At 34.3% G+C, this 26566-nt stretch overlaps 1 protein-coding gene across 3 annotated transcripts in view; it reads left to right on the top strand.

Moving 5' to 3' along the window:
• RhoGEF3 (Rho guanine nucleotide exchange factor 3) overlaps positions 1 to 14054 on the top strand; it is a 920825-nt gene extending 906771 nt beyond the window's left edge. For all 3 annotated transcript variants that reach the window (XM_081756412.1, XM_081756413.1, XM_081756411.1), the window contains exons 19-21: positions 2678 to 2762; positions 5218 to 5457; positions 8336 to 14054. In XM_081756412.1, the coding sequence (XP_081612538.1) occupies positions 2678 to 2762; positions 5218 to 5457; positions 8336 to 8547 (537 nt within the window). In that variant the 3' untranslated portion in view covers positions 8548 to 14054. The remainder of the gene's footprint in view (positions 1 to 2677; positions 2763 to 5217; positions 5458 to 8335) is intronic.
• Positions 14055 to 26566: the final 12512 nt, after the last annotated feature.

Raw genomic sequence — 26566 nt, 5'->3', positions numbered from 1 at the left:
GAACAAATCACTCGAATTATTTTTTTTTACTTTTTCTTTTCCTCACCCCAGAACATGGGCGTCGGTAGCTATTTTAACAACTATTACGAAAACAGTCCAAAATCACGTCTTTTATTAGAAATAATGATTCAGTAGCATTTATAATTATGGTGGCCACCATTTGCCTCTGCCACAAGTGATTTGAGTGTTTCCATCATTCTTAGTCACCAACAGAGGTGACTTATAAGACGAGACTTATCACTTACGGCCGCGTTAGATCCACACATCTTGAATCTATGTATATTGAGTGTTTACAATGCTCTTTCAAATATTTCCCAGAATTCTATTTGTTGCGCCTTTCGGTAACCAACCTCCCCTAGCGAGTAGGGGCCTACCACCATATGCAGTGATGGCACCCGAGCGTTATAAAGCAAACTCACATTTCCCTTGGAAAACATTGCTCCAAATTACCGAATCTCACAATATGACCACAGTTCGGCAGAGTTCAACTCAAACCAGGATCTCAGGCTGACTGGGGGAAGGTGGAGATTGGAGCCTGTCCCTGCCTACCTTCATGTCATTCAACCGGCACCAAACTAACCATGTCCAGGACCCAAAGGCACATTGGGGAGGTATCCCGAAGGCTTTCCTGCTCGGTAGGTATAACAAGGTCCCAGCTCCTGCCTACCTCATTTTACGGAAAAGGTACACCGTACATTACTGATATCAGTGGATAATGTAGTCCTTGTGCACGAGGCAGATATTTCTATTTAGGAAGCACCAATCGCTCCCCTCCGATAGATGTTGCTACGTAGCTAATAAGCTACGATCGCCTCTTTCACGGCTACAAAGACACTGTAGTGAAGTACCACGCTAACATCTGGGCCCAATGGTCCGTGTCATTGACTCACTCGGGAGGCTAGCAGGCTCTTCTGACCCCTTGCTTCCTCCAGCAGAAGATCCCATCGTCACCTCCACCTATGCACCTAATGTTCATCTCCCTGTCGACTCGAACTCTACAAGGGAGACCGAGCATAAAAGCGATATTTTATTTCTTTCAAGCTTGCCTGTGTTTTTCGATACCGGAACTTCTCATTACAAATAAAAAAACACATGTTCCAGCATTTCTGAAAATTTTTGCTGTAAAGGGGGGATTATATATATATTTACTTTACCACATTGAACGGGATCTGATGTTTGTAATCACATCACGGGAAAACAGATGAACAGTTTGAATTGAAATTTGGAGGATATGTAGTTGTGAGGTTTCTGTCATGTCATTGTTATTCGTGGCCTTATCCTAAGAAGAATAAGCGGGAGTCAAAATGTATGCGGAAAATAGATCATCTCCCTGAAACTAGAAACATTAAGCTCGGTATATAAACTCCTCATCACAAGTAATCGGACAAATCTTTCAGCTGGAGCATTTCCGTTATTTTTTCACCGCATTAAAATCGATGTTATCTGTTGTTTGTGATCGCATCACTGAAAAATGGCTGACTCGTTTGAAACGAGTTTTGTAACACAGTTAGTACCTACCTCCGACCGGATTTTTATTATATTACTTTCAATTAAAAGAGTATCCAACATTACCAGAGGGGTTCAAAATTTTATGCCCAGTATAATTACTTTTATCTTACTAAATTTCTATCGTTACGCTTTCATTGAAATGCGTATCCTAAGGCGGGAAGGGGTAATAAATACTTTCCATAAACGTATTCTTCCTGTGCGAAGAACGGGCATTTCAGCTAATATATATTATAAAAGGCAGTGAAAATATATTACCCTCAAAATTAAATACAGAAAATTAATTGAATTTCCGCATGATTGAATACAGAATTGAAGTACGCCTTATACACCGGCAAATAAGGTAAATGTCATTGCGCAATATTTAATCATTACAAAATTAAAAAAAAAAAAAAGGTGTTTTTTGGTAACTGAAATTGAAACCTATCTACCTGTATATATACAAAAATGAATGACTATGTTTGTGACTTAATAACTCTTGAACCACCCTACCGATTTTGATCAAATTTTCAACAGTGATGAGGTTCGGGCCTGGGATGGTTTTTATTATTTCACTTTAACGGTACAGTGTAGGATAGGGGGAGGGGATTGGAGACATATAAAAATAAATAAAACTTTAATAACTCTTGAACCAAACGACAGATCTCGATCAAATTTGCCACATAGATGAAGTATGGGCCAGGGATGTTTTTTATCATTTCACTTTGACGGCACAATTTAGGGGAGAAAGAGGGGGACATTAATGATAAAATGATCGAAAATGACCGATATTAGTGTCGAATCCACAGTTTTCTGGGTCGCTGAGATGAACAGTGACACTTCTGATGCCGTTTAAATTCAAATTCAGCCCCCATTAGTACTTTATGTTTAAAACAAAACGTATTCTCTCTTTGCTAAGAATGAGCATTCTGCTAGTAAACTTTGTTTTAAAATTAGAAAAAATATATTAAGAAATGTGAACGATTGTTACAGTTAAAATTTGATCTTATACCTTTCCCTAGTAAACGCTTTTTATTGGATATGTGCTATTGTAAACAAATAAAACAACATTGAAAATATATCCGAGAAAAAAAAGAAAGTGTTTATTTGATTACGGCATCAATAAAATCCGAAGTTCAAGTTATATTTTTACATGTCTTGTATTGTAACACTTTATCATTTCTCATTCCAGGACATTCTTAAAAGGAACACCTATGTGTACAAAGGGAGGATAGATCTTGACAATTCTGAAGTGGTTGACGTTCCTGATGGGAAAGGTAAGCATTTATTGTAAATAAGGCAACGTTCGAGTATAACCTTCTCATTTTTGTTTAGTACCCACATCACATTTTACCGTAGGAAGAAAGAGAATTAGGTTCGGAAAACAAGAGGGGGAGAAGAGGTGGTTCAAATTTTATGCCAAAAATCTTACGAATCTCCCTCCCCCAACTTAGAAAAAATTCCTCATTAAAAGTAAGTACTGTATACGCGTGTCCCAGTGTTAGAAATGTTTTTTCTTTCTTTTAAGGGAAAACAATTATTATTATGATAAAAGATTTAGGTATTACATTTGACGGTCAGTTAAACTTTTCTTACCACATACATTGTATTGTACAAGGTGCCAGAAGGATAGTAGGTTTTCTTTTTAAACAGTGGCCTGTATTTCAAAGAGATAAAATATATGAAGGGTAAGGGGAAAAAAAGAAGGAATGTCACAAATCTACATTTTCGAGAAAAGGGCTTTTTAATATTGAAAACCGCGTACGAAATAAATTGTGTTGAATTACACGAAATATCACTTAATAAAGTTAAAGGTTATTGTCCATTCGTTATTGTACGCAGTGAAATAGTACCAAGAGTCACCAATAGATAGGCCAAAGCACACATAGACATTCCTTGTTTTTTCCCCTTACCCTTCATATGTATTTCTGTATAAATTACTTGTAAGACCAAAACTAAAATTTGATTCAGCAATAAGGAACAGCGTGTGTAAAACTTTGGCAAACAAGATAGAATCTGTGCTAAAGTGTTTTATTCCACTGCTATGTTTTAAGATGAAAATGAGCTACTATTCACGTAGCTAATGAATATTGGAATTATTATTGGAGTTTGGAAAGTCTTATGAATAGAAGAAAAAAAATTGACAAAGTAATCATGCAAAAATTACTAGATTATGTTTATATCAGTGAATACGGTTTACGAAACCTAGGTTTTAAAGTTCCAAATCATAGCATAAGAAATGGCAGTTCCAAATCATAGCTCTCTACACTCTGTCACAGAGAGTAAAATACATATTATATAAGAGAAAAGATCATTTGGACATTGTCACCAAACAATATAATTTAGTTCCTCTGAATTGGAAATGTGAAATTTTAACAGGTTGACTGCTATGAGCATCATATGTGGTGCTCACCTTATTTCTCTGTGGGGCCATGAGCACTATAGATGATGCTCATGCTTGATATCACAAATTATTAGCCTATCCAGGTTCTTAAGCATCATATATGATGCTCATTATCACAAATTACAGTGAGACTACGAGTATCACATATGGTGCTTGGCACCCATTGGTACATTTTCGGGAGAAACAAAATATTGCGACAAATATGTGATATAACTAGTGGTGGGCACAAAAACCGGTTTTTCGGTTTTTCACCGAAAATGGTTATGGGTTTTCTCCAAAACAGGTTCGGGTTTTTCACTGGATCCGGTTTCGGTTTTCTTTAAAACCGGTTTTTCTTTTCCAAAATATATTCTATTTCTGACCAGAATAGTGTTTCGTTGTTCTCCGGAAAACGATTCAGTTTCTACTTCGGTGAAAACCGGACCGGTTTTGGAGAAAATCGAACCGGTTTCGGTGAAAAAACGAAGTTTTTAAAAGAAAACTGAACCGGTTTTTCGGGTTTTCTAGAAACCGGTTTTTATAAAAACCGGTTTTGTCCATCCCTAGATATAACTATGCATAATCGAGCTAAAGGTAAGAAGAAATTGTATGGCCTCCTGGGAGCAGTACCCTCAAATCACCTTGCAGTCAACCTGTTAAAAAGATTGAGAATTCTTTAAGTACATAAATTTAGACTTAACTATATTAGAAAGTGAATAGTTTGAGATCTGAATGATAGTTTTAGCAACATTAATCTAAAGTGTAATTTTACCAATGTTTTTCTTAGCTTTCCATTTTTTTTAGATAAATAGAGAAGTTGACAAGGAATTATTCCTGCTTAATTGACTTTTATCTACATTGTGTTTTATATTAGTGCTCCTCTTTTTAGTATTTTCTTATTTTTTATTATTATTATTATTATCAGTATTATTATTCCACCGTAATGTAGTGCTCTGATACCACACAATATGCTGTATTTTTGCCAACAAGCTGTTCAAGGCACTGAAATAAAAATTATTATTATTATTATTATTATTATTATTTATTATTTATTATTATTATTATTTATTATTATTATTTTAGAATTTTTAATGTAACTTAGTAGCTAATTTTATCTTTCACTTTTTGACGTTTCGGTGTTTTAGGAATTGACATAAACTACACTGTTAGAGTTTATCTTATTATCAATTCATGTTAAAAAGTTAATCTTATTTATTTCTTTTACTATTTTATAGTGTTAAAATAATCTTGAGTGCATGGGTATTTTGATATCTAACGCTACTGACTTCTGTAGTGGACCCATACAATAATGAGAACTACTAACATTTTTTTTTCCTCGTTCATTGTAGATCCTCAGCTAGGCGTGTCTGTAAGGCATGGCTGGAAAGTGAGGAACAATCTTCGAGACAAGTGGCTAATGTTCTGCTGTCGGTCGGTGGATGAAAAGAAGCGTTGGCTGGAGGCCATGCAAGAGGAACGGGATTTAGTTGCCAAAGACCGAGAAGAAGGACTTGTGTTTCCAGAATCTGCACGACAACTAGCACGAAACACAGCCAGACGCCAAAGACGACCTCCAGGTCGACCACGCAGTAAGTATTTGTAGATAATAGTTAATTTTGTTAAAAAGAAAAGTTAAAATGAAACCATTTATTAAATTTCATTTGTCTTTCATTTTATATCATTTTAATATTTTTTTTACTATTAAATGTCCGATAGTAATCATTACAAAGTCAAAAATATCCGGTTCACACTTGTAAAATGAGTGCAAATACAATGCGTATACATATACGCCCAGCTTAATTTCTTTACGCCTCCACCCCAAGCATGAAATATTACAATTTCACTTTTACAATCGAAATTTGCTTACCCAAACAGCTAAAATTTGAGTGCAAACAGCTTTACAAGATAGAAAAGAAAAGCTGTTTGCACTGGGACCAACGTTGTTAAATTTGTTTCTAGATAAACAAATTTTCTTTAAAAAAAAAAAAAAAAAAAAAAAAAAAATCGAGAACAATTGCCGAATACGCAGAAATAACTGTCTGTTATTTTTGTGACTGTTTTCAACAAAAATCCCCGTTTTAAATCCTAAAGTAAATATGCTATACTACTTAAAGTCAAAGATAAAACACCGACTCATTTCGCGAATTTAGGAAGCAAATAACGACTTCTCCATCTGCAGATTTGCGGAAACCACTCTAAAGATAATTGTTACTGTAGGCTGGATGAAAGGGTGAATAGCGCAGAGTTGGTAAGGAAAGTTACTGATATCTCCTGTTTGTCCGATGTACTTATACTGACAAATATCTATTGCCAAACAAATATAGCAGCTATAATATGTACAACAATGCATAAACAAATGGTAGAGAAGTAGCGTTCATGTAATTCTGAATTTTAGTAACATCGTCATCAATTGAATGAAATATCATGATAATTCAGAGGATTGACAGTACTTTTATACTGTAATTTTTATATGATATCAAAAATATGAGTGTTTCTTATTTACGTACACTCCTGATCGTGAGGGGAAAAAAAGCCTAGAAAAAGCCTTTTAATTGCCACTGGTCTGCATACAGAGAAAAGCATTTTTTTTTTTTCTATCTGTAGTGTAATACCCTACAGTGATGCCCTTTAAGTCAAAAGAGACGGATGAGTAATGAAAGTGACTGATTGTGAAATTAAATATTTTGTGCTTCCACCGGCAATCGAACCCCGGGACTGCGTGCATTAAAGGTACACACGCTAGCTATTACACTAGTGGGCAGAGCTCTCTACACTCTGTCACAGAGAGTAAAATACATATTATGTAAGAGAAAAGATCATTTGGACATTGTCACCAAACAAATTTACATGTACAGAACAGTCATAATGACCAAAAAGGGAGATAGAATTTCAAAACTGGCGTAGCCTACTGGGTGATAAATAATCCAGGCTTATAGAGGCTCCATGTGTGGTTTCGATGCTAGGCTTAAAAGCCATGTATCCTTAAAAGAACTTGAATATATATAGCGTCCATCTGTGTGTTCCCTTTATAAAGTTGCTGATAATGAAAGATTACTGAAATTTCCTTCAGAAAAAAAAAAGTATGGTATATATCTGGATCTATCCACGATCAGTCCAAATTCTTTCGTCTTTTCTAATTCTATCGAATAATTCGAGTTTAATAAATGGCTGGAGCATTATCATGATGTATAAGAAAGGTATGTAAGAATACGTTATCAGAATAATTCCCACGGATGAGGTTCAAGCATGAACAAATAATGCATTATAATTTAAAAAGAAAGAAATGAAACGAAATGCACTTCTTAAGTCCATTGCACAAAATAAAATTAATATTCTCAAAAGTAGTTCATAATAAAGATCACTATAGATGTTTCCAAATGATGATTTCAATATATATTTTGGTTTTCTTCTTGAAACACACTGAATTATGGTTTTCTGTTTCCGCCCTCGCATGTTATAATGCAGTAACGTTATGAAAGTTTAAACTTCCTCCAGTTGTCTTTCTTTCTTTCTTTCTTTCTTTCTTTCTTTACCTGGAGAACATGGTCACTCTGCTGGCAGTGTGTACTAAGGAGGAACAGAAAACAGTGATCATGCAACAACAATACAATCTTCGACAATAGACCTCGCTATTTGGTGCGAATTGCTGGCTTCAGATTGTTGACAAGCGATTCACTGTATCTTGTATTTTTAACTGTACGCCCCCTTTTCCAAATAGTCTTCCAGTGTAGATTGTTAGTCGTGCCTGAGTCCCAAAATACGGTTAGCAACACTTTTCCTGCGGAACTTTGCGTCTGGAAGTCCTTTCTGTTGATAATCATGACGTTTCTACTGCTTAGTTTATCTTTTGGATTCTGGTTCACAATGATGAACAAGCGTTCATGTCCTGTGACTGTTCTACTCAAAACTTCGTCGCCTTGATTGCTGTAACAGTAGAATAAGTGGTGGGGGTTGCTCCTTCTTCGTGTGTCACGCTTGTTCGGTCATTTTTGAAACTTATCTATCCACTTGTACATAGTTCTACACGGTCCCCGTGTTGTGTTGAAAGTCTCCGATGAATGTCAGCCCTTGACACAACTTCAGACCAGACCATCTGTCCTCTATTCGTTCTTGGTGTACCCTACCAGCGGAGGGGTCATGTTCTGTCTGTAACAGATGAAAAAATAAAGCTACTAAGTTCAAACGCTTACACCATTACTACAACAGTATAACTATTATAACATGCGAAGACCGAAAGCAACGGACACAATATAAAGAAAGTTGTGGCGAAAGTCTCTTAAAACGTCTAGGTTCCTGAAGCGGAACCCAAAACATTTTCGGTTCTTTTAGGATTAACAGTACCGTACTTACGTAGATCGCTTCTCATAGGCTAATTGCTAAGTAGAAGGTTATAAGGAACTTACGTAATGTTAAGAAGCTTTAATTCTTATCCTCTTACACTAATGACCACGAATTCTCTTCTTTCAGATAAAAGCTACAAACGTGACTTAACATCCGGTATTAATCCAGTAGAAATACTTGGTTCCAGTCAAAACTTACAAAGTCAGGTTGGCAATTTACAGTCATCGCATGGATCTACAGGTTCCTTAGGTAGGAAGGTAGGCACTTGGTTTATGTTCGGCAGCAACAAAAAGAGTCGCTCGTCTGGTCGAGGGGTGACACAGCATCATCCAGTTTGACAGTTAGAACAGCCAAAGAATACTATTACCGCAGGACGCAGGCTGGACGCGAGTCCTGTCAAGAAAAAAATAGCGTAAGAACATTAGTCATAATGTTGTTGTTATAATTAATTATTTGTTATTTATTAATTAAGTAATGAACTTAACACCTATGACGTGAGTAAGCGAGATTAGCTTATTTAAATGAAATAACGACGAGCGATTATGGGGAAAGAAAAGATTACGGCTGTTAAATCACGGAGAAAATTCTGGTGGGTATCAACCACTGTATAAACAAGTTGTATGTTTATAATTGTGTTTTTAACAGTGAATGTTTTATTATTTCTAAGAGAGAAACTACGAAAAGTTTTGACTGATTTTATTGTTAATACTGAAAATAAATGTGTAGTAATTGTGCTTGTTATAATACGCAAAGCAGAAAAATTAATGAGGAAAACCAAATGACAAGCACTGAGACATATCGTGATTCTTGTACTTTTCTTACACTGTAAAACAAAGTGAAGACTGAACTTATGTATATTTCCTTGTATTGTCTCGTACGCTGATCACACATTCCTATCTTCTATCTTGTGTACTACTTGAACGATCTTTTTTCTTTTTTATATCACCAAATTTATATTATATCAATATATACATATATTCAATACAGGCGCGCGCTTTTCCACACATGTTTTTTGATATTATATACAGTATAGGAGATGTGCATTTAGCACAGACATGTAAAGTATAGACCGACGTAAGGAGGCAGAATCAACTGAAGCCATTAAGTATAAGACTAAACGTACTCATTTCTGGGGAATTTATTAACCTTTTTAAGGCTAAGGTATGAAATTACATAAACTTCTAACAGATATTCCATCGGACTCCACGTAAAGTAATAATAAAAGAAAAACATATCAAATTATTATTTTGAAAAAGAACCCTTTACTGCCACTAAGACAAGCATTTTGTGAGATTTAATGCACAATCAACACAACTACCGTATTTGCGCGAATATAGGCAGCATTTTTGTCTCTACATTTTGGCTTGAAAAATCATGGTGCGGCCTATAATCAAGATTTTTTCCCCCTCAGATAATCAATCGTCAATTTCAAAATGACACCATCTTCTGGGTTGAAATTAGTACCATTATAAGTTACTGCAGTTATTTTTGCAAACCATCAAAGACTTAAGAAGAAAATAGCAGAAAATCTTACCCTTATTGGAAAAAAATTGCCACCTTCATTGGGTACCGGTAACACCTATCACTTGTACATTTAATAATTTTACTAACAGGAATACGTACCTTTATTATACAGTATATATAATGTATACAGTATATTTATATACAGTACCTGTTCTTGAAAAAAGCGACTTTATTAAACAAAACTGCGTCAGCTTGTTTGTACGCACCCAAATTAAACACAATTACTTCCCACCATCTCAGAATCACCAGTGTGTGATTCTTCACCCTCGCTAGACGATCCAGACCGCTGGTCAGATTCACTATCACAAAGAAGGTTATTTTCAGTCCCATCAAGATTATTGGAAATCCCAGTTTTTCTGAAATTTTTCATATCAAGTTCTTCCGATATTGACCACCAAGAAGCCAAAAATCCAACGGCACACTTCTGACACAGATGCACGTTGCAAACTGCCTCCCGGCGTCGAAGTCGCTTTGTTCATGATGTAATTTCTATAGAATTGTCTTACACTAGCTTTGAATGGATGACTGATACATGTAACACACAACTTCCTCTTAAATTTAGTAGTGCGGCTTATATTCGAGATTAACTTTTTCTATAATCTCATGTCAGAAATTTAGGCGCGGCCTATACTCACACCCGGCTTATATTTGCGCAAATATCGTAATTGGATTTCTGAAAGCTAGAAACAAGACTGGGTTCACGATTGGAGAATGAAATCAAACACTTAATTCAGCACTCGAATGCGTACCAAGCAAATTATATTTTATAGCAAAGGTGTGACAACAGGAAACAACAGTGAACCTATATGTTTCTATCTTTTATTGTCAACTTCAAACAACAGTGTCACGAGCGATCTTAAGTGGACCCTGGTGTATTAATTTTCAATACTAAAAGTAATTGCATTGTGCAAAGTATTTATGTAATCATGAGGTATAGTGCAACCTTCAAGTATACTGTTTTTCTAACACATTTTAATTAAAAATAAGACTTGAGGGCACAGTTGAATTCCGCATAGCATTAGGAAGGTTAATTGAGAAATTTCGGCATTGATTAACATCATAATATAATACTGTGGCGAAGATTCGATATTGCTTATCTCTTAGTCATAATGCTTTCATGAGTGGTAAATGAATTCCCGAACTGGCTTCAACACAATGTTTAATAGGGGTAGAAAATGTCAGTCTATACCTTACATGTCTGTGGGATGTAGTCCTTCTTTTACTTAACTGTGCTGTTTGAATGTGTGTGACTATTGTTTAGAAACTCTTTGTTAGGAGTAAACATGGCGTCGATAAGAATGGCAGCAGTATTTGTGTTTCAGTATTCGTAGCGTAATTGTAATATATGTGAAACAAGGAGATTGATTTTTTTTTTTTTTTTTAATGTGTATATGTGGTAAATAAAATTGTAAAGCTGATAATGTTACTAACTCTATTTCTGATATAAATAGCTTATTATTGCTTCATATTTTCAAAGTACGAAAATACACGTCGTTGAAATTACTACTTGTGCTGAAATGTCAATGCGATTTTTGTATGTTTACTATTTTCCTCCTTTATTTAAAAGATGTTTCAAATGTAAGAACTACCTTTTTTTTTTCTTCTTCTTATCTTTTGTACGTACAGTCGAAACTACTTGACCAATTTGAGTTCAATTTCGAAACTAATTGATCAATTAGAGTTCACTTTCGAAAGTAATTAACCATTCGAGTTTATTTTCGAAACAAACTCATCAATTAGTGTTCACTTTCGAAATTAATTGACCAATTTGAGTTCGCTTTCAAAATTGATTGACTGATTGATCAGTTCGAGTTCACTATCTTTACTTGACCAATTTGAGTTCACTTGCGAAAGTACTTGACCAATTTGAGTTCACTTGCGAAAGTACTTGACCAATTTGAGTTCACTTGCGAAAGTACTTGACCAATTTGATTTCACTTTCGAAACTAATTGACCAATGCGAATTTACTTTTATTTCAGTTGGGAATACAGTATTTCTCTGCATGTTTATATATGTGTACCAAAATTGGAACCTTGTTTTCTAAGGTATTGGTCAAATAAGACATTTAGATTGTTTGTGGCGACTGCGATACAGTAACAAAAGAAAGTAATTATTATATATATATATATTTTTTTTTAATTTTAACACTGATATACCGCGCAATTTAAACCCGTATCTTTGCGTTAAAAACCTAAGGAGCAAGTTCTTTAAATATGCGTTCAGTGATTTTACAGTAGAATTGAGTCAGTAAAATTCTATAGCTCTTGAATGATGTGTTAAAAAAGTGTTCATCTTCGTGCACTTAGATTATCCGTGTTTAAATAGGTGGAATATTGATTAATGTGTCGTTTTCTTAATTTTGAAATCTGGATTCCAACCCTATCTATTTCATTTCGTGCTTCCTTATAATTTTTTCCTTCTTCTTCTTTTACTACTTAAAGGTGTACTTTTTTTTAGTAATTTGTTTTTCAGAGAAACATCTTTTAAAAGAAACAATAGTATGGTTAGAACTTTGGATATTTGTCTCCTCAGGAAAAAAAAAAAAGCTTCGATATTTATTACTATTACAGCGAAAGTAATGTACGTAGTACTTCAATTAATAACAAATATTTATGTATCATTGCATCAACTTTGAGATTAATTTGATTTCAATATTGTAATCCTGATCTGTTTGAGAAGAAAAAAAAAAAGTATTGTTATGTCACCAGCAAATTTCTTACGGTAATTTATGAGCAAATTGACAAGTTGGAATATAGTTTTCAGCACTGTATAGCGATTACATTCTCCTTGCATTAAAAAAATCATCAAAGTCATTGGCAAAGGAATATGTAGAGAGTAATATATATATATATATATATATATATATATATATATATATATATATATATATATAAAATATTGTGCCAAAATCTATATTTCCTCTTTTGTAATTAACATCGAGTAATTGATTACATATTTCCGTGAACTACATCAAATTACTATTTTTAAATATGTATTCTTAGAAAAATATATAAAAGAGGAAGGGAATCTATATTGATGTTTCTGTTGACTATAGCTATTTATGCTAGTGAATGGACCTGTTGTATTTGAACTTCGGACATTATGTTCTAAATCTTCAAGAAAACCGTTCGCTAAATGAACTCATAATTCGTAAAACGACATCTATGTCTATGTATATATTTATGTATCTATATAACAATTTGAAGATAAATATTCAAGCTGGAAAGTTATTGTTTTAAAGAGATACGATCAGTAATTTGATGTAGAAGTTACTCTTTCTTTACCTGCTTGATAGTTATTTGTTGGATGAGCCTTCTAACTTACATTGAGTTGGCTATGTTTAACATCCCTTTCAGCAGCAAGGCTATATGAGACGGAACATACTGATTAACATGGAATCCGAACCACATGAGCTCCCTTCGGGCATCGAACCCCGGATTTCTCACGCCAAAGGCGCATACGCTAACCGTTTAGCCACGAATGAGCTCCTTGGAACTTGCATTTGAAACGAAACTATTAACTACAGAGTTTGCCTCTTGTACTTAAAACTGGTATTCTCAATAGCATATATTATTACTTGTATACACAAAACTATTATGTTATCTTAGTGGCATAGTTTGTGATATTGTACGTGGCCGTGATCTTAACAAATCAGAGAGAGAGGGGACAAATTCTCCGAAGTTCTATTCTTACTCTACGATTTACAAAGTCACACATATTACATAACATTTTCTAAGTAAAACGCACAGATTTTTTGATACAAACACAAATATCTGGTTTACCAGAAATCACAGCTTTTTCCTGGTATTTACTACTCCTTGTTAAAAAATAAAATCAACTTAATGTACAGATAAGATTATATGAAACAGCTGTGATATAACACGTGACTGTTGCATATATATATATACATATATATATATATATATTTTCCTTTTGAAAATATCAGGTCTCTTAACCGTACACAACAGTATCTGGTGGTAAGACCGTTTTTTTATGTAAATAACTTGTATAGTATTGTTTCCCAGAGAATGAAATTATATGATTGTAAACCATGTTGATTTTAAATGTGCCAGTCATTAAAACGTTACATGTATATATATATCCTAGTCCTTTCAGTAGAAAATGCAAAGTGTATACAAGATTTAATAATAATAATAATAACGAAACTGAATATTGGACAGTGATTTATTATGTTACTGTATAATGAATATATATACACATTGATTTTATTGTACATAGTAGACTGGCATTTTGATCCATATACAGCAAAACAACTTGTATGGTTGAATTTGATGTAAATAAATATTAGTTTTTTACAGATTTTGTCTTGAAATTTTTTAAAATCCTCATTTTATACCCAAAACCATAACTTGTAGCTGGTGATTGTGATGCTTCGCAATCGGGCACATATTTATATTCAAACTGAAGCAATTAGTAACTTAGAGATAAAAGGACCTTACTTTGTATGCGGGGAGCAAAAACTTCTCCAAACAATTTTGATGCACCCTGGCATCTTTTCAGTGTTTTCAACTGCGCTGCTAGACTGGTAACATATAGAAAGGAATTCGTGTTTCCAGTCGAGCAAACGCAGTTGCAGACATTGAGAAAGATGCCAGACAGCATCGAAACTGTTTGGAAAACTAATTGGTTGATACTACTTTGCTATCTTAAATAACTTAACAAATCACTGAACAAAGCAACGTTTATTTATAAAATACTAAATGTGTAACAGTTTCGCCAACTTACTGAACATATTGGCTTCATCCAGACACTGTCTTCCGTGTTTGATGAAGCCAATATGTTCAGTTGGCGAAACTGTTACACATTTAGTATTTTATAAATAAACGTTGCTTTGTTCAGTGATTTATAATTCTAATTTTTATGTTTAGAAAAGTATTTCCTCTCTGGATACAAGGTAAAATCTTTTATATTTGGTTTAGGATATGGAAAGATATTATGTGACTTCGTTTGAACTAAAATGAATTAAATATTTGTTGAAAATTCGCTTATAAGCAACTATGATACTCCATTTTGTGTGATTGCTTTTCCGTTTACTATTGCCAGCTCGTTAATATAAACAAATTTCAACATAAACATACTCATTTTAAATAGAATCATGCACTACCTTAGTTTTGAACGATGTATTATTTAGTGAAATTAAATATCCTTTTGATTAAAAAAATCATTAAAATTAATAATGGATGTTTCAAATTTTACGATAATTCTATTTACAATTAGAAATTTCGAACTAGAAAAATGGTTATTGATTGACCTGGTAACCCTGAAAAAAAAATAAGCTATCAGTAATCACATAAGATGGAACATTTTTGTTGCTTCAACTGAATAATAATAATCTAGAAACTTTTATTCAGAGCATTGTTACATTTTAATTGAACATTGTATTTACTTTATTCTTTTGGTTCTGGACAAGCTCTGAAGCAAACATTATGAATTTATTGAAATATTATCCTATATTTCGTTTCTGGACAATTCGAACTATTTAACATTTGTCGTTGGGTGGAGCTAGTATTGTAAAATTTTCGGAAAGTTTGAACCTGTTGGTACAAAGCAGTTTTTTCCGGGAAAAATTGGGAAAAGAACAAAAATATTTTTGTTAGGTTAATTTTACTAGTAATGGAAGTTTTTTTTCAACGGGTGTAAGATGTAAATTGAGAAATTTCAATATTGTGAGTATTTTTTAAAAAAAGCACTCGAAAACAAAACTTGTAATTACTCTTAAAAATTAATAGTCTGCAATCATTTCCTTTATGTACTTTTTAGTCATTTATTCGTGGATGTGCATTAATTACAGAATTTTGCAGTTACATGCAAGTCTATTTGTGAAGCGTTTCTCTTGAATGAAATAGTTCTTAATATGCTCTTTTATCTGGTGAAATTTTGTTAATTTACCAAATTACTTCTTAAAAGAAAGAGCAGTAGGCAAGTTTCGCTAATTTACTCATGCACTAAAACATATAATTAATATTATTTAATATTCTAGTATAGACTTTTATATAAACTTTACAAAATGAAAACAAATACCTGTTCTCTGGTGCGATAAATTATCTGTAATGGTAACGAAATATTTTGTGGAAAAAGTAATACATATTGCTAACTTCAACGTCACCAACTGAAACAAACGTTTTCGTTTTGTTACTGTCGCATACAAACGTTTTCGTTTTGTTACTGTCGCATACAAACGTTTTCGTTTTGTTACTGTCGCATATATATTGTAACACTTGTAGTTATATAAACAAGAAAAAATAAAATGATACATTTCAGTGTGAACGGAAAACTGAAAGATTCGAAAGAAATATTTGAATATGCACTAGTCCTACGAGGTAACAAAAATAAACCAAGGGAAATGCGATTCCTTCACTTACGAGCAAGAATACGAACTTCACACACAAAAAATACCAACACATTCATTATACTTTGTCTTCATCGACACAACACGCCTAAGTTTGCTAGTATACACACGTTTCATAAAACATTGTTGAAAGAAAAAAATTTTTTTTTTTTTTTTTTTTTTTTAAGTGGTGTCACGGTCAGATTCGTCCGAACCTAGTAATAAAGAAAATCAGTAATCCTTCGCATTCTCAATTGGACGGTGTAGCAATCTTGCTTTAGTTTCACATATTGAACATTTTAATATATTTCTCGCTGCTCAACTTGACTCACTTGTACGGTGTATCTGTAAATAAGATCACATCTCATTTTGAGTTGTTCGAAAAATATACAAATAATAAAGAGGAATTTTACCAGAAATTAGAAAACTACAATTAAAACCTACTGCTTTAAGTATTTTTTTTTCTGCTAGCGAAATAAATTGTATACAGGGTGTTTCAAAACAACACCGACAACATTTGAGAGATGATTCCTGACACCAAGGTGCGACAAAAAATATAGACCAACCTGGGTGCACAAATGCTTCCTTTCGGAGTTACGGGCTGACAAAAACAATAAATAAATAAACTTTAAAGGCCCTTAGCTCCAATATTATGGAACCTACAGTGGTCGGGTCAAGACTTCACTTAGGAACTAGTATGTACCCTATCCAAATATCCACGTTTCAGAATCCTGCGATGGATTAGACTTTAGTCAGAAACAACGTTCACTAAAAATGGCACCTTAAGCCAAACCCAAAGTTTCACCGCCAATCTGTTCTGACTTAAGCTGATATAAGGTCACTGGGTTCAAGGAAGTTAGAAATTCAGTTTAGGCATATGGAACATACAAAATACGAAGAAATATGAAGATTTTTACTAAATATGAAATTTTTGTCAAAATATGAAAATTAAAAATTAGATACTTCGATTTTACATATGAAACATAAACATCCTTATCCCATTGTCCTACGGGGCATGCTTTAAAATGTGAAATTTCATATTTTGCCCTTCTGTAGTCATGAGATGTTGAGGTTTCGATTTAATTGCTAAGAAAGATAGAATCTATCGAAACTGGTTGGTAATTTAATATTAGGACGCTTTCTGAGGTAAACCCAGCATTAATTAATTACGTATGAATTCACTTCTATAAGCAATTGTTGGTAGTAGCATTATTATTCAGTGAAAGTTTAATTTAACTTGTCAATCCGTAAATTTTAATTCTCGTTTTCTGATTTTCGCAAAAAAAGAAGAAGCAGCAACTAAAGATTTCAAAGATTTATGTCAATCCCTGCTTGTAACTAATAATAGGGGGGATAAAAGATGGCGCTGTAAACCTAAGTATTGGGGAGAATTTGCTCTCAGTTTTTCTTCAATTTTTTACTATTTACAACTTATTACTTTTCACAATTTTGCTATTCAATACAATTTTAATACAATGTCTTTCTATTTTAATATCTACATGCGCCGTTTTTGGGAATACTTATTACAATGAAAGTGTGATAAACAAGCCTATTTAAAACAGGCAACTTCGGCCATTTTGGCACGTGCCATTTTAATACAAATATTTAATTCAAAAAAACTTTTATTCAAAACAAACTTAGTGAAACAGTCCACATGGCTCTACGGCTGGGACTATAAATCTCCCGTAAGGGAGAAAAGTGAAAAAGTGAAACTAATAATAAAAGTGTGAGACATGAAAAAAAAAAAAAAAAAAAAGGTAAAACTCCATGAAATGATTTAAGCAGTAACATGGTATCCTATATTTTGTTAAAAATTAAGTATTTTCATGAACACGTTGTCAGTTTGAACTTTATTCAAGTTATTTACCGTATTCAAGTTATTTACCTGGCAAGCACATAAGACAGATCTCATTTTCTGTATGCAATTTTGACGAAAAAATAATTTTACTTAGAGATTCAGTATTATCAAGATCTATAGTTGAACAATGCTTAAGTAAATATTGTAAAACCTTGCACGTGAATACTACAATATAGAATCGCACACGCGTCTCATAATGTCTAACGTATGTGCGTTTAAGTGAAATGAAATCTGTTTTACGTCCCACGCTAGGCTAAAGGAGAAAACAAATGAAATGGTGGAATGAAGAAACTGAGAGAGCTCCGAGAAAACCCACGCACACGGTGTTTGTCTACCACAGAGTTCACTTGGCGCGAGCTGGGATCAAACCAAGGACCTCATCCACCAGAAGTGAACGCTCTACCACTGAGCCACTGCCCTGTGCGTCTTGTGATTATAGAGCAATTATATAAATTATATAGGGATTATGTCCAAACTACATGTATTGAGTCACTGAGAAAATCCAGCTGATCTGGACGTAGATGGAATGCTGTTGCACCTGTAAGGTAACAAAAAAAAAAGAAAAAAGAAAAAAGAAAAAAAAGAAAAAGAAAATAGAGATATCAAATAACAGAAAATTGGGAATACTTGTTGAATTTAAAATAATGAAAACCGGATCCGAGTATAAGAGCATTCCAGTTTTGGATTTGTTCTCAAAGAGAAGGAAAGTGCGCTTTGTATCGTTAGCAAATGCGAAATTTTGATTGGGCAATCTTTTTGAATAACCCAACATACATATAAAAGAATTACACAACAACTCCATGAAAATACCTATGTGGATTTTCATGCGTAGCCGAAAGCTTTAATTAGCTTAATAAATTTTGTAGTAACCCACAAAAGTTTTGGTTTAATTGTTCTAATATTTCTTTTTCCCGCTTATTATTTATCAATGAACACTACCACACTGATTAGGTTTGGAATCTTTACAGTTTGTCATTCGTTTTATGACTATAAAACCAAAAGAGAGAGAATATAAAGTAATTGAAGAATTGAAAATCTCACAACAGAACCACAAGTAGTTCATAGTCATTGGCTAATAAAAGTGGCAACTCGCAACTTGTTGGTCTGCATTTCGTATTCACCAGTAGTCAGCCATCACGCTCAGACAAGGGCGCCCATTACGAGGGACAAGGTGGGGCGCTTGACCCCCTTTAAGAAATTGTACTTCGGAATATCGAAAACGCAATTGCCTTTTTAGAATAGTTACAGCAAAATTTGAAACTATAGAAGAGAGGGTGCAAATGTGGAAACGTGAGGGTAATGTGGAAACGTAACGTGTTGACTGCAGAGAGCTTTAACCTAGCGGCGATTGCCGTAAACAATCACCCTCGTCCCCATTCGTCACTGCACAACGCTATGAAGCAGTCGGCCAGTGTAGTTAATGGTGGTGCGTCGATTGTTGTTTACACATTTTCGTGAAGTTTTTGGAGGTAAGTGTGTAGTATTAAGTCAAAAGTATCATAGATGTAGTCAGGGACGTACGGAAGGGGGGGACACGGGGGTCCGGACTCCCCCCCGAAATTTCGACTTTTTAAAAATTTAGCCTAATTTTAGGGGCAATTTTAGCAATTTTAATATAAAATAGCTTCATATTTAGTTTGAACCCCCCCGAAATAAATTCCTGGGTACGCTACTGGATGTAGTGTAATACATGTCAGAGTATTGTGAAAGGGGGTTATTGGGAAGGTATTGGTGGCTTTCAATCAATCACAAACAAACGTGTTTTTAACTTAACTCGTACAATCCAATTTGACTACAGTACTGGTAACTTGGAAACATGTGGATGCCACAAACATGTTTCCACATTTCCCTCACCCTAAAGACCATTGCATTGTTCTATTATTAGTAAATAATTTATTGAAGATAACACACATTTGAATCATACAAGTATATGTTAGATATTTTTTATTCATGGCCTAACTGAGGGGCACGGCAGAGGGGTAAAGCAAAGTGGAAACTGACAAAGAGGCGGAAAAAAGGCAAATAATTGTCTCCACTATTTTTATTACAGGGTCCCAGCGTACCGAGTACCTCTTCAGAGGATCCCAGCGTACCGAGCACCTCTTCAGAGGATCCCAACGTTCCGAGCATCTCTTCAAAACTTTGTGTGTCACATATGAAATCATGAAAATACCCCCCTTTGAAGAGGAAGACTTCGAATAGAGGTCGTAAGCCGAGTTCTTCCGCTGTTTTCACATCGTCTCCGTACAAAAACAGCTCGAAGAATCCTTATCTAAGAGTACGACTAGACCTAAACAGAAGCCGCTTGCAGCCGGTAAGAAAACTAAAAAAATGCCCAAAGTTCCTTCTCCAATTAAAAAAAACTGCAATCTATCTTCCAGTTGAAGTAGAAAAGTCCACCGAAAAAGACGCCCTGTGCATATTTTATGGGAGTCTATTTTCGAACGATATGCGTGGTGGACTATGGATTCAATGTCAATTATGTGAGAAATGGAGTCACTCTGAGTGTGCCGGTGCGGAAACAAACATTTATGTTTGTGATTTCTGCAAATAAGACTTACCTACATAACATTTTTGTCTGATGACAACAAAACCTTGAATCGAAATTTGTTTACTTTGTAACTTTTAGCTTCTTAACTTTGTAATCATTTAAAATCTTTTGTTGTCTTTGTTTCGTCTACAGATTAAAAACATACTATGATCCAACAACTTTGCGATTCACTGCTTTCTTACAAATTAAATACAAACTGGGTTTCCACATTTGCACCCTCTCCTCTATTTGAAATGCCACTTATCCTTGCCCCCCTTGGAAACCACAACATGGGCGCCCTTGTGCTCAGAGCATCTTACTTGTTATAACCATGAAAAGAAAACCGTATCGTAAATTATTTTTTCTATTTAAAATACACATTCGGATTTATCTAATTACACGGGAGGCCCGGGTTCGATTCCCGGCGGGAGCTCATGTGGTTCGGATTCCACGTTAATCAGTAGGTCCACGTCTCGTATAGCCTCGCTGCTGAACGGGACGTTAAACTGAAAATTAACTCAACTCAATTATCTAATTACACAAGTATAAATATATGTATACGTTTATTATGTGTAAAATAACCGATTTGGAATTCTGCAGTACTGGGGATGGAAGTTATATTTTGTAGCAGTTATATTTTGAGAAAAGCTAAGAAATAGGATTATGACTAAAAGAATTCGGTGCTTTTCCTAAGATTGAAGGCTAAGAAATAGGACTAAGCATTGGGCGATCTAACTAAGGTTGACGGCTAAGAAATGGGAGTAAGACTAAAAGCTTTGGACACTCTTCCTAAGGTTGAGGATTAGGATATGAGACTAACTGTAAGATTAAAAGTGAGCACTCTTCCTAAGGTTGATGGGCAAATAATGAAACTAAGACTAAAAGTATCGGGCGCTTTTCCTAATGTTGATGGCTAAATAATGGAATTAAAACTAAAAGCATTGGGCGATCTAAGGTTGAGAACTAGGAGATGGGAGTAAGACTAAAAGCTTTGGACACTCTTTCTAAGGTTGAGGATTAGGAAATAAGACTAACTGGAAGACTAAAACTGAGCACTCCTCCTAAGGTTGATGGGCAAATAATGAAACTAAGACTAAAAGTATCGGGCGCTTTTCTTAATGTTGATGGCTAAATAATGGAATTCAAACTAAAAGCATTGGGCGATCTAAGGTTGAGAACTAAGAAATGGGATTAAGTCTAAAAGCTTTGGACACTTTTCTTAAGATTGAAGATTAGGAATTTAGACTAAGGCTAAAAGCATTAGGCGATCTAAGGCTGAGAGATAAGAGACTAAAAGCTTTGGACACTCTTCCTAAGGTTGAGGATTAGAATATGAGACTAACTGTAAGATTAAAAGTGAGCACTCTTCCTAAGGTTGATGAGCAAATAATGAAACTAAGACTAAAAGTATCGGGCGCTTTCCCTAATGTTGATGGCTAAATAATGGGATTAAAACTAAAAGCATTGGGCAATCTAAGGTTGAGAACTAAGAAATGGGATTAAGTCTAAAAGCTTTGGACACTTTTCTTAAGATTGAAGATTAGGAATTTAGACTAAGGCTAAAAGCATTAGGCGATCTAAGGCTGAGAGATAAGAGACTAAAAGCTTTGGACACTCTTCCTAAGGTTGAGGATTAGAATATGAGACTAACTGTAAGATTAAAAGTGAGCACTCTTCCTAAGGTTGATGAGCAAATAATGAAACTAAGACTAAAATTATCGGGCGCTTTTCCTAATGTTGATGGCTAAATAATGGGATTAAAACTAAAAGCATTGGGCGATCTAAGGTTGAAAACTAGGAGATGGGATTAAGTCTAAAAGCTTTGGACACTCTTCTTAAGATTGAAGATTAGGAATTTAGACTAAGGCTAAAAACATTAGGCGATCGAAGGCTGAGAGATAAGAAATAGAACTAAGACTAAAAGCTTTGGACACCCTTCCTAAGGTTGAGGATTAGCAAATAAGACTAAGAATAAAAGTGAGCATTCTTCCTAAGGTTGATGGATATATAATAGGACTAAGACTAAAAGTGTGCACTCTTCCTTAAATTGATGGGTAAATAATGGAACTAAAACTAATACCATTGGGCGATCTAATATTGAGGACTAAGAAATGGGCTTAAAACTATAAGCTTTGGGCACTTTCTAAGATTGAGGATTAGAAAATGAGACTAAGGCTGGAAACATTGGGTGATCTAAGGTTGAAAGATAAGAAATGTCAATAAGTCTAAAAGCTTTGGACACTCTTTCTAGGGTTGAGAATTACAAAATGAGACTAAGGCTAAAAGCAATTGGCGATCTAAGGCTGTGAGATAAGAAATGGAACTAAGACTAAGAGCTTTGGAGTCTTCCTAAGGTTAAGAGTTAGAAAATGAGACTAAAAGTGAATTCTCTTCCTAAGGTTGACGGTTAAATAATGGGGCTAAGACTAAAAGCATTGGGCGATCTAACTAAGGTTGATGGCTAAGAAATGGGACTAAGGCTTAAAGCTGTAGACGCTTTTCCTAAGGTTGAGGATTAGAAACTGAGAGTAAGACTAAAAGTGAGGATTCTTTCTAAGTTTGATGGCTAAATAATGGGACTAAAACTAAAAGCATTGGGGCTCTTTCTAAGGTTGATGGCTAAATGAGACTAGAAGTGGAAGGATTGGACACTTTTCCTAAGGTTGATGGTTAAGAAATGGACTAAATAGTAAGACTTACAGCATTGAGTCCTATTCCTGCAGTTGAGGATTAAAATTTTTCATGGATATTTGGGAAGTGGTTCGCTATAATCCATTATAATGAATCGCACGCAATACTTCTAATCTTACTTCCATTTCTTCATTTTACCCTGTCTAAAACAAGTTCCGTGCATTTTATAAAAGTGTTGCTTTCAAGTATTTTTTTTTTTTTTTTTTTTTTTAGTTTTTATTATAATGTTTTCAAATTCAATCAGTTCTCGATTGAGTCTTACGAGCGAGATGTAGCAGGTACTCTACTATATAATTATACGTACTAATTAATATTCTTTTTACGATCTTAATGATTGAACGAGATAACTTTTTTTTAAAATTGCATTTTAGAAAGCAACTGTTCTTATCTCTTACATTAGAGCAGGGGTGCCCACAAGGGGGGCTATGACGCAAACTGCGTCATTGAAATATTTGGGAGGGTTAAAAATCTATATAAATATGTTTGAGGGGGTGTAAAAATTAATCGAACAGATTTTTTTTCATGGAAGAACACCTATGGATAGACAAGTGGGGGGTGCGTCATGGGCATAAAAGGGGGGGGTGGGCACCACTGCATTAGAGGCACCACATAAAAAGCCTCCAACCAGAAGTGAACCATTCTATCATCTAATGAAGTAATGCTTGAAGTCAACAGAACGTCTGGTTGCATGCAACCAACCACACTTCTGTGAAAATTTGGGTTGCATAAGGGATCGTCTACATATTACGTAACGCGGCAAAGGAAGAGGGGGTTCGGCCTTGCGTTACGAAGCGTGACAATATTTTGAGGAGGGCTTTAGGTATTCGTTACGTAAGTTTTTTTTCTGCTGTAATTTTTATCTGTATTCTCAGATTTATATGCAATTTTTAAACAAATAGTTTTATTCAGTTCTTTTCTTTTTTTATAAATTAACTAGAATAACCGTTTTTCATAGGAGACAATACGTTTCATTTTGGATATAAAGGGCACCAAAACTGTCACCAATCAACTTATGGACCCCAAAACATAGGGATTCGACACAAATATCGGTCATTTTCGATCATTTTTATACATCTCCCCAAGTTGCGGAGCTAATTTTAATTTAAACGGCATTGGAAGTGTTACTGTTCCTCTTAGCGACACTGAACACTATGAACTCAACACTAATATCGGTCATTTTCGAACATTTTTATATGCCATCCTTCCCTTCCCCCAAGTTGCGGAGTGATTTGGATTTAAACGGCATCGAAAGTGTCATTGTTTATCTCAGTGACCCCGAAAACTGATCCATAGCTTACAAGCTACTCCAACTAAACAAACTGAAAATTAACAACAGAATATCCATACGTATGAGTTATGAGTCAATTACGTGTTTTGTAAAAACGTTGATTTACACCTGCGGTTATATCTAGCAACACTGTGTGGTTTTTAGTGTACTTCAATCGTTGCTTCCTAGTTTAAAATTATATGCATGAACAAAGCTTCATTTTGGTATAACCAATATTTGTGTATCACTTCAGGTTCAAAAGTTCTACTATCCCAAACTCCGGGCTGCATTGTATATTGGACACCCTGTAGTATGGAAGTGAGTAAAATTTAAGTTGCAAGACTTAACTCTAACAAACAAAAGAGTGGAATTAGGTTTAAGTAGATATGCAAAATGTGTCTCAGCTCTAGTTAGTATGAAAATGAGTGAAATTTAAGTTGCAAGATTCGACCTAACAAACAGAAGAGTTACCTAATAAAACAATAAACTAGAGAAAAAATATGAAAATATGTTGTAATGGCATTAAGTTTAAGTAGATGTGCAAAATTTTCTCAACTCTAGTTAGTATGAAAGTGCGTAAAACTTAAGTTGCAAGATTTGACTCGTGCAAACAAACTTAAAAGTAAGCTAACAGAATCTTATGACTATTCTTTGTTGTTTTGGCACATTTATTATTATTTCTACATCAACATGAGAGTCATGGACTAAGGGATAACTTTGTTGTCATGTAACGGATGTAGTGTAAAAGATTGTTTTTTTTTCCGTAGTGTGATCTTTTAGATATGTTTCAAAAGATGCATCCAACATCATGCCAAGAGTCATCAAAGCACACGTAAGAAGAGTATCATCAGGTACTGACACAAACAGAAACAAAGTTAAAGCATCAACTTGTCAGTGCGTAACCAATATTTATTACTCCATGTGACATCTTGGGGGTTTAGCCGTGTCATTTGTTGCTTTTTCTTCTTCCTTTTTTTCGTCTTGTTTCACCTTCTCTCGTGCATTTGATGGAGAGAAATGTTTGCTTTGCGTTGAAGATAAAAGTGATTCACGGCTTTTTGTTACATCACATGTTGTTTTTCTTTAAAGTTCTTTTTAGTGTGTTATTTCTTTGTTTATTCCTAAAGTTTTGCCAAACTTATTGTTTAAAAAAATCTTCCCAAGACAAAGACCACAGTAAGTGAAGACTAGGACGTTAGCTTTTCTCTACTAAACTATCAAAACTTCTGGAATTATGTGCTAGATTTTAAAAAACTGCATTTAGCACATTATAACTTATACAGTGCTGTTATAAATGATTCATTCGTGTCCAAAACGCTATATTTTCAAATTTATTATACGTACAAACATGAGAGATAGGCTATATGAAAATAGCCACAAACTCACAGAGTTTGTATTGTGTATTCCAGGTGGCAGCACAAGTTTAGTACCTGTCTAAAATGGAGGTTAAGCAAGAAAACAGCTTTTGTGTGTTAGAACAGTGGTTCTCAACCTAACTCCTATCACGACACTCATTTTATCACATCCTCTTGTCAGTGACCCCCCTTATAACTTCTTGTTTCAAAAAGCTTGTGTGGGATTTGTAATATACCTATTGCGATATCCGCCTGTTTCTATAATAGTAGAATAATTTTATTGTATATGGTGGATACAGTAACTTCCCTAGAAGAGAATGGATTTAAAACCAAATTTTGTCAATTCATTCATATTAAAAATATCGAATTCGATCCGTTATACTGTTTCGAAAATGGAGGTCGTTTGAAAATTTTATAACTTCAGAACTTCAATAATTCTGGATAATATGATAAAAAAAATAAAGTGATTTCTAATTTAGTTTTAAAACTTGGACAATTGTTTAAAAAAAGAGTTATTGACTATTTTAAATGACTTGGTAATGTACATCACGAAGATTGAACCGGACATTGCCGCACTAGTGAAATCATATCATGCTCAGATATCTCATTAGCTTTCAAATTTAATTGTATTTCAATATGCAGGTTTAGTGGCATTTGCATTTTTCTAGTATTTCAATATGCAGTTTTCATTAGTTTCATATCGTACTTCTTTTATTTAAATTGATTTTTAAACAACTGTGCACCTATGTAAAATGTTTACTAGACCTATTTTTATTGTTCTT

The sequence above is a fragment of the Thermobia domestica genome, chromosome 4 (assembly GCF_964235325.1).
Source record: "Thermobia domestica chromosome 4, izTheDome1.hap1.1, whole genome shotgun sequence".
NCBI classification, from domain to species: domain Eukaryota; kingdom Metazoa; phylum Arthropoda; class Insecta; order Zygentoma; family Lepismatidae; genus Thermobia; species Thermobia domestica.
This window is presented reverse-complemented; position numbering and strand designations above follow the sequence as displayed.